At 35.7% G+C, this 14,043-nt stretch overlaps 2 protein-coding genes across 3 annotated transcripts in view; one reads left to right on the forward strand and one right to left on the reverse strand.

The window, feature by feature from the left end:
- The window catches only part of LOC140150987 (uncharacterized), a 69,028-nt gene extending 62,938 nt beyond the window's left edge, over window positions 1–6,090 (reverse strand). Inside the window, exon 1 of one of the 2 annotated variants that reach the window (XM_072173171.1) lies at window positions 5,875–6,090. The gene's annotated coding sequence lies outside the window, so the exon portion shown is untranslated. Of the gene's footprint in view, window positions 1–5,852 lie in introns of both variants that reach the window. The other variant, XM_072173172.1, reaches the window with a different exon arrangement.
- Window positions 6,091–6,157: 67 nt separating this feature from the next.
- LOC140150989 (mediator of RNA polymerase II transcription subunit 30-like) lies at window positions 6,158–13,092 on the forward strand. The gene is made up of 5 exons (XM_072173175.1): window positions 6,158–6,288; window positions 7,370–7,575; window positions 8,975–9,136; window positions 10,428–10,535; window positions 12,012–13,092. The coding sequence occupies exons 2-5, from the start codon at window positions 7,423–7,425 to the stop codon at window positions 12,204–12,206; spliced, it is 618 nt and encodes a 205-aa protein (XP_072029276.1). The 5' UTR covers window positions 6,158–6,288; window positions 7,370–7,422; the 3' UTR covers window positions 12,207–13,092.
- The last annotated feature ends 951 nt before the right edge of the window (window positions 13,093–14,043 follow it).

Genomic DNA, 14,043 nt, shown 5'->3' on the forward strand with positions numbered 1-14,043 from the left:
TAATTATAAATTATTCAGTAAAAAATCACATCAGTTGAAATAAAAAATGCCAGGGGAGGAGGAGCAGGCGGATGTGGAGCAGGCGGATGCTTGGGAGTGTGCAATAGGGCATATGTGAAAATTCACATGTCAGCATGTTAAAACTACTGGTTACTTTTTTTTTTTTTTGGGAGGGTATGATGTATTGACAGCTTTGAATGTTGAATTTGTACAACTAAAACAATTACTGACTACTTAAGGTGGCGCTACACCCTCTGATAAATTTTGTGACAAATTTTGCATTTTTCTCAAAAAGTAACTACACACTGGTAACAAAAGTTATATGTATATTATAGGGGCAAGGAATCCAATTACTTCACTAAAATTTCAGTGATTCAAGACAAGGGATTCATTATATATGTTAAGAAGTGAGGTACATTCTAGCGGTACCTCTTTTCTTATCGTAAATAACGTACTGCTTAGATTGAGTCACTGAAATTCCAGTGTAGTAACTGGATTCCTTACCCCTATAATATACATGACTTTGTTACCAGTGTGATATTATTTTTGAGAAAAATGCAAAAATAGTCTAAATTTATCAAGGTGTGTAGTACCACCTTAAAGGGTTATATGTTCCATTTCTTCATTTTTAATGAAATCCTAGTTGAATTTCAGTATTTTTAGCAATATGCTAATGTACAATTCTCTTCTTGATATTCATTTCCTCAATAATAGAATAACCATCTTGCTAATTACTCATAAACAGGTCATTGACCTTTACAATGTAATTAACATACATACAATTATTTTAAATAGTTCATTTGAAGCATTAATGTTTTGAGAACATATCCTCCAGATCTGATGACATTCTTGCATAAAATAAAAAATTTACAGTCATTTTTGTAATTGAGGTCCGATTTGAGAAAAACGCATTTGAAAATTGAGATTTACATAGACGCCTGTGTATTAATTAATTAGTAATTAAGCATTATCTCAAAAATCAAGCAGGTGTTAAGGTTAAAAATTGTGTTAATTATTAGAGATTGTCAATACATACAACATATCAAAGAATACATTTTTTGTCATTTTTTACCATGTAATGGAAATTGTACCCAACTTATGACATGCGACCATATACCGTATTTTTTTTCTGCTTTCAGACTGACTGCAAGTAACTATCCAACTCTAAAAAGGAAAAAAATCAATTATTGTGGGGATGGTGATTGGTGAGCAACAGAAACAATACAAGATTTTTTAGGGGGGTGCAGATCTTTAAAAAGTGGACCTTTTTTCTAGGGGGGTATTTTGTGAAAAGTAGATCTTTGTGAAAAGTGGCTTTTTTATAGTGTTTATGGTCAATGTTGTTGATAATTGAGTTAGAGAGCACTGATGGTTGTGATTTTTGGTGGTCGTGGTATCCTTCAGTTGATGGCAAAGGGGAGGGCTTTATCGGAATTGCTGTCACCCAGAGCCATACCCAGATTTCCAGATCCATACTTTTGTCTAATGCCGTACTATTACACTGCCTTTCGTATTCGCAGAGGAGGACAATTTCGAGAGGTAGACAAAGGGCCTGTCAAAACTGTTCCGCTTGTCCAAATACTCAAGTATCAAAAGGATGGGCCACAATAGCGTGATTCACGCAACATGAATAGGGGATTACAAAACTGTGAAGTAGGACCATGTGCTTCTTTTGTCCAATTTAGCATCAAGATTTTATATGAAAACAGTTCAGACCCAGAACACGATCATGTCAGAAATTAATATTTTGTTCTGGGTCTGATTATTCGGACTAACTTTTGTCACCTAAAGATCCCCTTAAATGACAACTTCCATTTAGCACTGAGCATTTATTATTCTTACATGATATAAGCCATCAATTCAACTGATACTCCAGCAAAAGACCCTGTTTTTTTTATAAAATTAAAAAAAAAAATCCTAAGAAAAAATTGTTTGGTTGGCGTATTCCGACCCAGGGGTAGCGCTAGAACTAAACGCTCCAGTGTCCACAGGGACCCCCGAACTTGCAGAAAATTAAAAAGTAGGGGGTCCGGAGTAAAGTTTGGTGAGTCCGAGTTGCACAAATGCAGCATAAATAGTATGTCTGCAATACCGCTAGATTGAAAAACTGGGGGTCTGCAGGGACCCCTGAACTTGCAGAAAATTTAAAAACAGGGGTCGAACTCTATTTTGGTGGGTCCGGGACCCCAAAAAGCAACATAGCGCTACCCCTGTTCCGACCTACCCTAAAATTAGGCCCGACCCTACCTTTTTTTTTTTTTTGTCAAATAAGAAGAAAAAAAGTTCCAAAGCCTTTATCAAACGAATTTTACAGCTTAAAAAGTAAAAAAAAAAAAAGAATCACGACCTACCTACCCTAAATTTTTTTTAATGTTATACACGCAATCAAACAATTTTTTTAGGCCTTAATGACCCCATGATTTAGGTCTGAAAGTCCATCTCTCACCCAAAGACCCCATTATTACATTGATGCCCCTTAAAAGTCTCAGCCTTCCAACTATATCAATTTTGAAGTGCCCTGCACTCCCACCCTTGCTCGAGAAGTAAGGCTGGCATTTTCGGGCGGGTAAACGGGTACCCGCCCGAGATTACATTACTTATAATTAAGTTTTTTATTTTTTCGCTTTTGTAGTGTCCCTGGACCTAGACCTAAATGCTAGGATCATTCATGGTTGACCTAAAAAAAAAAAAAAAAAAATTTCAAGATGTTTTGTATTTTTAATATGAAAATTGATAATTTGTATTCATGTCATAGTCTATTAAGGGCTGGGGTATGAACGTTTGGACAGTAACTATTTATTGTGGGACATTAGAGCACATCAGACATATCGAATTGCATTCTGAATACGAAGAATGCCATTCTGATATCAAATAATTTTGATTTTTGAAATTCGCAATTTAATACACATTTTATGGCAAATCATTAAAATTGATATTTTTGATATTTAACAGTACTTGAAGTAAACTTTATAAATCTGATGATTTATACTTAAAGTGTATGTAGGTGGGATGAACAGCCGACGATCAATTGAAAATTTTGACCTTTCAGTATTGAAGATATGGATTTTTTTTCCCAAAACACCAAAAAAATTAGGTCTTTTGGGAAAAAATCCATATCTTCAATATGAAAGTTCAAAATTTTCAATTGACCGTCGGCTTTTCCTCCCTGCTACATACACTTTAAGAATATGTCATTATATTTATATAATTTACTTCGAGGACTGTTATATATCAAAATTTGAAAAATATCAAATTTTTATAATTTGTCATAAAATTTGTATTATATTGTGATTTTCAAAAATGAAAATTATTTGATATCAGAAAGACATGCTTCAGATTCAGAATGCAATTCGATAGGTCTGAGGTGTTCTCATGTCCCACAAAAAATACTGTCGAAACGCAATAAACGCTCATTTTAGATCCCTTAATGATTTCAAAATGCATTGAATTTTTTTTTTTTTTTGCAATTTCGGGTACCCGATTACCCACCCAAAAAATGCGGCGGGTACCCGGGTACAAAATTACCCGAAAATGCCAGGCCTATCGAGAAGTCTAGGCAAGAATTTGCTCACCGATAGCTTCACATTCTTGGTTAGAGATCATTGCATTCAAAATCTAGTCGGATTCGCTGAAGCATGAACCGTGTAAAGCAATGAAAGTTCAGAAGTATATTGCATCAAAAATGTTGCTTAAAATTACACTTCAGTAAAATGTCCAAAATAAGCAAATCTTGCTCAAAAGAATAACTTTCATCCAAATTTCAACATTAACAGAATGGTGCAAAAAATTTGCACTGCTGTCCGACTGAAAAACGATAGCAAAATTAAGCACTCTAGCATCAAATGCGTAGAACTATAATGTGCAAATTCGAGGCTAGAGTTCTCGAGTAATCCCACTCCGGCCCTGCGTTACAAACTAATATTTAATACTACTTAACTTGGCGTGAGACCGTGAGAAAATTCTCCAATGTGTGAGACTCACGCCCATGCATGAGAGTTGACAGCCCTGTTTTACAGGTACCGGTACCGGTAAATTAAGTAATTCTTGGCCAAGCTCAAACATTATGAACGCTAGTCAGTGGCTCCGCAATAAACACACGCGAAAATAGTGAACAGAACAGATGAAAGCATGTACACATGCCTTACATTGCGTAGGTACACGCTTAGTACGCTACATGGGCGGTGGCGCAATGCGCATGTTCCAGCTTGGCCAAGAATTACTTAATTTACCTGTAGTATTGCAAAGCTGAATTATACTTGATCGCTTTTGCAGAAAAACGATTCTCAAGCATCAACTTCCCAGTGATATCGCTTGACATGTGAATGCGTCAAGTCCGTCAACCAATCATATACAACCAATATCTGCATCTATTTTATTTAAATTTGCTATTTAATTTACCTTTCTCGATTAGGCTAAGTAAAAAATAAAACATGTTTCACGTCCGGTTTGAAAAAAAAAAGGAGGAAGAGGGGCTTTTTATTTTCTATTTTTATCGCAAAATTGGTGTAAATACCCATACTTATAGCTGTTTTAGCGCAAACTCCGTACATACAATAATGCCTGGAAAAAGGAGGAGGCCCTTTTTATTTGTTGTTCTGAGAGTTACACCCCCTCTAATGATCACAAAACCTTCCTAAAATGTTTCTTGTATCTTAACAAGGCTATAGCAGACAAACGTCAGACAAATGTTTATTAAAAATTCCACGATCCAATTATTCTCCGGGAGACCGTGCTTTTTCTACTGTTGCACCAAAACTTTGGAACTCACTTCCCTATAATCTGAGACAATCAATTTCTGTTGATCAGTTCAAATCTGGACTCAAAACTTTCTTATTCAATGCTGCGTATAATGTCAACTAATGTTTGATTTATCATGCTCATATACTGCTATGTATTTTGTTTAACATGTATTAAGGATTTTTGGTTCATGTTGGTTGTATTTTGTACATGTTGTATGAATTTGTATAGAGCTAACAATTTGGATAGTTGATTTGTTTTATTCAACTATCCTTTTTTTTTTTTTTGTTTCATGCATACATGGTTAATGTATTCTTGCTTGTAATTTGTATTTGTGTTTTTGCGCCTTGGATTAGATTTAATTTTCTAGATAAATGGCGCATTATAAATGCTTATTTATTTATTTATTTATTTATTTATAGGAAGCATCCCAACTTCCTAGACATATTTTTGAAAAGTAAAAACTGAATTAAAAAAAATAAAAATTTATTTGAGAAAACCTCAAAAAAGGAAGCGGGAGGGGACGTGAAACATGTTTATTTTTTTATTTGGCCTTATTAACTTTTGGTACGGTAATGAATTAATTCAAAGCCACAGCAATGGATGTTTTAAATATATATTTTGTGGCAATTAGAATATTTTAATTGTAAATGCAAAAGCGATGAGCGATGTATCGCAAAATTCGGCGATTGCCCATCGACCATGTTGGCATCGGCCTCGCTTTCCAAAAGCGTTTCATCGCAATCGCTCGGCGATCGAGTATAAATTCAGCTTAACTCATGAACTATAGAAAAATTATTTAATTCGTGTACATCGTTGAACATTCAACTATGCTTGTTACTCCGCAACTATGCTAAATACACGAGCGTACAACACGTCAACGCTACGTAGACTACGCATCCATATAATGCAAGGTTATCTGCGTACAACAGCTTACTACGAGCTACGCACATCCGACCACGCAAAGAGTATGTTCCACGATGTACGGAATGAAATATTTTTTCTATAGCTGTCAGACCGTAACTTACGTAAGCTTATTTTTGCATGCATGCATGAGAAATACATGTACTTTTTACTTTTATTTTTATTTTTAATAATAATATAATTTTTTTTACTCTGTCTAGTCTATCAGCTTACTGATCACTGCTGTACACTGATTAATTTTCACTGAACTTCTACCATATCATGATATATTCTGGATTGAACATGCTGAAGCCGAATCATTGCAAAATTTCTGCAAAACAGGAAAATAAACGGCCTTCCTTCTGCATGTTCTGCATGTCTGTGTTATGCGTGTCATGCCTGTCGAATTTGGCACCAATGTGTATGACCTTTGACCTGTACATGGCAGAATCAACCTCTTCACCAGCTTATATTTTTGTGCTCTGCTCTAATTTGTCTAAGAAACTTGGCATTAATGAGAGTACTGTAAAAGATATTCTTTGTTTTCACTCGGACTGCTGAGTACAAAAATGAAAAAGAACTGAGAAAAGTCTCCCAATTTTAGCAGTTTGGCTATGTCTTGCAGTAAGCTGTAGATGCCATAAAAAGGTAAGGAATAATTCTCACCAAGTATGATCATGTTTAGCACCATAAATTGTAAAATTAAAGAAGGAAAAGTTTAAGCTTTCATTGACATTGTCATTGAATCATTCATGATTCATTCATTGATTGTCATTGACATTGTAAGATTGTGTACATCATTCACTTACACTAAAGCTGAATTTATACTCGTTCGCCAAGCGATTGCGATGAAACGCTTTTGAAAAGCGATGGGCAATCACCGAATTTTGCGATGCATCGCTCGTCGCTTTTGCATTTATACTTATCACGGCGATAGCGATTGCAGACGACAATTAAAATAATCTAAAAATGGTTTTAATTAATTCATCACCAAAAATTAATAATCGAGAAAGGTAAATTAATTAGCAAAATAATCGATCCAGATGGTTGTACATGTATGATTGGTTGACCGCATTCATGTGTCAAGCGCTATCGCAGGGAAGTTGAGATTTCTTCAACTTGTGAAAGCGACGTCGTTTTTGCCTCTGCGATTTGAATCGATTGATCGGCTTGACGCTCTGGAAATGTTTACAAGTAAACATTGAGCATGCGTGAAAATCGCTTAACTACAAAAGCGATCGAGTATATAAATTCAGCTTTACACTTAGGTTCATGGGCACTAGAAATTTTATTTCAGCACAAACAGCAGTTGTGGAGTTACAGTCAAAAATGAGGGAAAACCAATATTTGATCAATAAATCAATAGCTACTTGCCTTGAAGTTGCTGAATTTTCAGTGCAGTAGTTGTAGTCCTTCCCTATAATATACACATCTTACTTTTCACCAATGCGCTATAATTTTTGAGAAAAATGCAAAAATAGGCACAAAATTGTCCAGGGGTGTAGTACCACCTTAAAATGTGTGCAAAGTCAAAGAGCAGGGCAAGTAAAATATGAAGTCGGGCAAGTTGGAAATTTTAAAATTTCTTCCATCATCCATCAGTTGTGACATCTGGACTGTTAGTAGTGCCAGGTCATGAGCAACTTAATATAGACTGTGTAAATTATTTTTTTATTATTTTAATTTAATTTTTTTATTTTTTTCCTGTGACACTTCAAATCTATTACAGGTTGACAACATTTTGGAGCACTGTACCAACACATTCCGAAGCTTTGAGCAACAATGGCAGGTCATGGACCTGGTATGGGTGCCCCTGCTGGTGGAGGAGGGGGACGTGAAGTAAACACTTTTCAGCTGTGCAAGATGGGTCAAGAAACAGTCCAGGAGATTGTTGCCAAAACATTGGACACATTTAATTTGTTAAAGAATATACAGGTAGGTAATCATCCAAACTGATTTGATTTTGGGATCAACCATCGATGCTTGGCCAAACACTAAGGTCAGTTCTTTGTATGTGATGTATACTGCGCCAAAAATGTATCCTTACATTTGGAAAAATAATCATAATTTCAAAACTGAACCATATTGGGGTACATTTGTTTTTTTAATAGATGCACTATATAATCCTGCACATTATGATACCACATTGAATCCAATGTGACCTCAAAAAGTAAAGTTACAACCAATTGAATAGACGGAAGGTCCAGTTTTAAAAGTGACAAACTGACCTATACAAGGGGCAAAAAGATTCCAACAAGCGCAACAAAGAGACAACACAGTTTCTTCAATGAAGCTTTATTTGAAGCAGTTTTTATTTCAGTTTTTACTTCTCTGTACTTTTCATAACTCTCATTTTATTTGTCAGTTCTTTTGTTTCAGTTTTCTTTTGTTGTTTTTGTTAATCCTGCACATTTATGATACCACATTGAATCCAATGTAACCTCAAGAAGTAAAGTTACAAGCAATTGAATAGACGAAGGTCCAGTTTTAAAAGTGACAAACTGGCCTACACAAGGCGCAAAAAGATTAAAACAAGCGCAACAAAGAGACAACACAGTTTTTTCAATGAAGCTTTATTTGAAGCAGTTTTTATTTCAGTTTTTACTTTTCTGTACTTTTCATAACTCTCATTTTATTTGTCAGTTCTTTTGTTTCAGTTTTCTTTTGTTTTAAATTAAAGGCACGCATAAATTAGCCATTTACCACTCTCTAACCAGATGTCTAGTCCGGTGAGTTTTGAATAGGCTAGTTTGTCACTTTTAAAACTGGACCTTCGTCTAATCAAATGCTTATAACTTTGCTTCTTGTCTGAAGTCACATTGGATTCAATGGGGTGTCATAATGTTGCTGGATTAAATAGTGCATCTATTAAAAAAACAATTTTACACCAATATGGTTCAGTTTTGAATTTGTGATTATTTTTCCAAGTGTAAGGATATTTTTTGACGCAGTATATTTTGACAAGTCGGAGCCTTCAAGCCACATATGTCCAGTTTTGGATCTATACCTTTCCCTGTGAGTGGGGGCTTTATTTTTCTCAATGAGCAGCTCATGCACCGTGCTCCAACTCTCCTTAACCAATACAATTGAATACCTAAGTGGAAGAAGGGCCCAACTCCACCAGAAATGTTTTTTAGAAAAACTGTTTGCTTATTGTTTTTGTTTGTCTGTTTGTTGTTATGCTTTGTTTGTTTACAATTACATGGTGTCAAAGCAGTCATACCATCCAGAAACATGCTGTAATCCGGATAGCATCTCTCTTTGAAAGTACAAAGCTAGATACTTGTATGTGAAAGCCTTGCTTTGAAACTTACATAATTCTATTTATTTTCAGCTCCCAAATGGCACCATGTCACAGCCTACTCCAACAAACCAGGAGAAACAAGCAAAGCTTCAAGAAAATTACAACAACATTATTGTAATGTTCAAGAAACTCAGGTTACTCTATGACAAGTGTAATCAAATGTGTAGTGGTATGGAACAAAACCTGACAGAGGTAAATATATATGTGACGTGTCATGTCAAAAGGAGACACTTTTGGGCAGGATCGTAAATGGAGAAATAACCAAAAATCTGCCTGTGGGTGATTTTTTTCACAATTTGGGTTTGTTGCGAATTTGTGATGTTATTAATCTTAAAAATATTGTCTGATAGTTTCAGACCGGAATATAACTGGCATCTTGTATTTTTTGAGACATTCAAGGTAATTCCTACTCTCAACATTGTCAATAATATTTTTAAATGCCGATATCTCAATTTCCAATTTTATAATACTACAACTTACGAACTCAATATCTTCGCTTAGGAATGTCCGATTTCACTGGGGAAAAAAGCGTTGTGGAGCAAAATATCTCTTTATTTAAAATATATGTAAAAACCTCAAAATTGATAAGCTGCCCAAAAGTGTCTTCTTTTGACATGACATGTCACATGTTTTAGGAAAACACTTCGAAAACTTCCAACTTGAATTTTGAAGAAGAAAAAAAGCCTGACCAAGCACCGATTGCAAGTTTAAACATGTGCAAGCTTGTTGCCACCTATGTATGGTTTTTAGAATGATTTGGGCCACTATGATCAGCAACATTCTGTAAAACATGGGGCCTTGTGGGTATGACAGTTAGAGAATAAACGATAGGAATTTTTGTTTTTACTACCTTCTACCGTGTGATAGACGACAGGCAGGTCCAATATTTTTTGAGTAGCGGAACCACTACGATATTTAGCAATACAGTGGAAACTTGTTTAAAATACAAGCTCTGAATACAAAAAACCTGATAAGACAAGCTTGAATTTCAGGTCCCTGGCACTGAATCCATATGTAATATGTGATGGATAAGACAAAATCCTGATAAGAAAAACTAACTTTTGTGGCCCCACAAATTTCGTATTAAAGAGTTTCCACTGTATAAGTTACCATCATAAAAACTCCCCTTGTTATTAAATGAACAAAACTTGTTTACAACTTCACGTCTTCTGTTGCGTGTACTGCTAGCATGTGCAAGTATTCCATACTACGTTTACGCATACAACCCGATACATATGTACACCTCTACAAGCATGTTACGTGTTATAAACACTCATGATGACATGGGGTCGTCTACACCCTGATAGACGACACCGAAGTTACATAATTGTCCAATCGGATTATGTGTCTATGAACTGTGCAAGAATGCACTATAAAGATCATCGCCCTAGGTCGGGTCACAGTGAGGGGTGTAATCACTAACTTTCTGAATTTATTATTATTATTATGCATAATGACAGACAATTGTTGATTGTAATTGCAGGAGATTATACCATGGAAAGACGCACCTGATAAACTTAAAGACATGGTGCAACCCAATTCACAGGAAAGGTTACATGCAATTAGTAATGAGAGGAAAGAACTCATTGAGGTAAGCAGGGACATTGTAATGTACAAAAGGTCCAGGGGTAACTCTTTAGGTAGTGAGGTGCTGCTGATAACCTGAAAGTGGACCTATTGCTATGTAAAATTTGCCCTATCTCTATACCAAAGTTTTCGCCTAAATTGCAAGAGTTTTTATAAATTATTGGCAAATTTTTAAATGTTGGCTACAGTGAGGCAAAATTGGGGCTATTTTACGTTAAAAAATGGAGACAATTTTGAAGAAGAAAAAATGACCCATCCATATACAACTAGAATTACGCGGTTTGTAATTAAGGTGGCCCCCACACAAAGATGTGTAAAAAACAAAAGGTTTGTAAATACAAATAATATGCAATATGCAATGAGCTCATTAATATTCATGAATATGCAAATAACACAACACAAAACTGTACAGCACATCAGGCTACCGTATCCAATCCCTGTACCAAGTTTGAAATTGATCGATTATTGCGTATAAGCTGCAGAGTAGATTAATGAAAATGTAGGCAAAATATGGAAATAAGCTCATTAATATTCATAAATATGCAAAGAGCATGACGCAAAACTATACAGCACCTCAGGCCACCATACCCTACCACCATACCAAGTTTGATATAATATTGGATGGCTGAGCATGATACCATAACATATCGGATGAGTCATAAAAATATCGGACGAGCCAGCGGCGAGTTCGCTATTTGTATGGCCGAATCCGATATGTTATGGTATCATGCGAAATAAGCCATCCAATATTATCATTATTAGGTTTTCTTAACTCCTTATAACCCTGAAAACATAATAATGAAGTTAATTGGTTATTGCGTTAGAGCTGCACAGTGGATTAATGAATTTGCTTCTGCCCGGACAGCCAAACAACCAGGCAGGCAAACAGGTAAACAGGCAGGCAAACAGGCAACCATCTGGATGATAACATAAGCCCCACATATGTGTGGGGGCCAAAAATTGACCTTGAAAAGGGGGGTCATTGATGTACCAAGTGGCCACAAATGCAACCAATGTTTGACACATCCCCATAATTATGATCATTTGTACTGAGTAACGGGAAAAGAGGAACTTGTTTCTGCGGTAGAATTTCATCACAGATTGAGCTAATCAAACTTGATTATCAAAGTTGTTTGCAGGGATCACTATGAAATTCATATTCTCATGAATTCTATGTGAAGTTATACAAAGTTTACAAGAATCAATATCGATCCATCCAAATATATTTAAAAGAATCTTTGTTAGAATCGTTGCATGGATTCTCATCTAAATACTGACTCTTGTTGAAACTCTAGTCAGATTCACAGCATTTCCACCACCAGTCATGTAGAAATGTGGCTAGTAGTAATTAGCTGCTATTGATGCGCTTGCAATTTAATCCTGATTGAATTTGCGAATGTACTGATTTTCATATTTTTTAAATTTTCAATCCATGTTGATATATTTTGTTAGTAAAGTGTGTGTGCATTCTTATCCACAGAGAGTGCGTGCCAAAAACCAGCAACTTCGACAGATCATGGACCAACTGAGGGCGCTCATCTGGGATATAAACTCTATGATGCCCAGTGATTCACAAAAAGGACAAGAAACTAGTAGCATCCCACTGCAACCACAGCAGCCACCACTACCACAACCTCCAGTAGCACCTCCTCCTACAAACAGGCCATTTCCTTGAGCTTGCATGGGCAGGGAGTAGTTGTGAAAGGTATTTCTCGGACATCGCTAAACAATCAGTATGTGCGTCCTTCATGCGCAAATGCAAAATTGAGTGCCTGTACCTATGATCACTGTTCGCCTGACATGCTGCTACCCTAAACACAGATCATGTTGTATTTAATACATCAACGCCAACGGATGTGATCAAAATAACCACAAAGTGTAAGTGGTATCATGGTTTGTTTGAACCATTGTTTTGTTGATGCTTAGGTGAAAGTAGGCAAAACCCGCCGAGGACAAGATGAGCAGTGCCGGGTCAATACAAGTGGCCCACAGGCACCAATTCTTCTGGGATGGTACCAGTAGTGATAGTGTATAGGTATAGAGTGACATCACTAGAGAAGGGTCTGAGAAAATAAGCAGTGGAGTGTATATTAATATATTGCATCACAGGCACATAGACTTCTTAGACCAGTGTACAAATATTAGCTGTCTACAAGTATGATGGACGAAATATAATCATCCCTGCTATTGAAATGATTTCAGGAACAGGGACCTCAATTCCTAAACTTCTTACTGAGTGCAATTTAATGGCATACATGACAGTGAGCTTTAACATTTCTAGAAGTGTAACGTAGAGAATGTCCATGGAGAAAAGTGGTTCGGTGTATTATACCCTGAAACATTTTTTCTCCCTGGACATTCTCTTGGCACCTCCTGACCAGGTTTTGTTGTTGTTTCTTTTTTGTATGTAGTTGTGTAAAGCTTGTTCAGCTTAATATATAAGGCGGAAAAAATAAGACTCGTTAACACTGTGTATTGATATAAAACGGCGTGCACGCTGTTGGGCGCAGTGCTTACGCTAGGTGTGTGTTTGCGTAATGTGTGACTAAGCGACGCTTATGTGAATTCTGTGGCGCTAGTTGGGACTTTATTGATGCGCGCAGTAACAAAAGCTGAATAATTTCCACCTTATGTAAACCGAACAAACTTGAGTCAATTTGCTTATTGCTGCAACAATTTGCATCTGAACTCTTCCAATTCTAACTTCCGGTTTTTGAGAGCAGTTTTGGGACACTTTGACCTCTGACATATCGGGAAAATTACTGTAATTATTATTAATTAATTTATTATTGTCATAATGTTATCATTAGAAATGTATTTAAATAATTAAATCATTCAATAATAATGTTTTTTGGGTTTGTTTTCATTCTTGTAAAACATTTTAGATTATATTTTGTACGCACAAAAACCAATTTTTCTGAATTTTCCCAATAGGTCAAAGGACAAAGTGTCCCAAAACTGCAAAAACTGTCCCACAATGCATTGCAAACTTCCAATGCTGATTTGGCTTATTTGAACTGTCATATCACTGTAAACATACAACTGTCTCGTCTTTTTTTATGCTATGATGCTATGCATCCTAACAGCATGGATTTTGTAATAAATGAAGACAACATTTTGATACTAATAAGTTTTTATAATATGTGTTTTATTTTGATAAGAGTGATCAGCACCAGATGAGGTTGACATTATCATAAAGATCTTTGGTAAAGCAATACGATCCAAAACCCCATGGAAGACGTTATAATTTATAGTCGAAATATATGTGACCCATCATATCAAAAAGAACAATAAGGTCAGTTGATGGCCTATATTGAGATAGAGACCAAAATGCCCTTGCCAAATATAATTTTAAAAAATAAGAATAAAAGTTGCATTTTTTGTGATACCTTCAAGACTATCTCTTTAAATTTCACAAATAAGTTATCATTTTTAAAACTTGGAATTTACTCTCTAAGGACATGTTCAAATCTCAGTTTTGTCAAAGGGACCTTTATCATTCCTTTTGATAT

The sequence above is a fragment of the Amphiura filiformis genome, chromosome 4 (assembly GCF_039555335.1).
Source record: "Amphiura filiformis chromosome 4, Afil_fr2py, whole genome shotgun sequence".
Lineage (NCBI taxonomy): Eukaryota > Metazoa > Echinodermata > Ophiuroidea > Amphilepidida > Amphiuridae > Amphiura > Amphiura filiformis.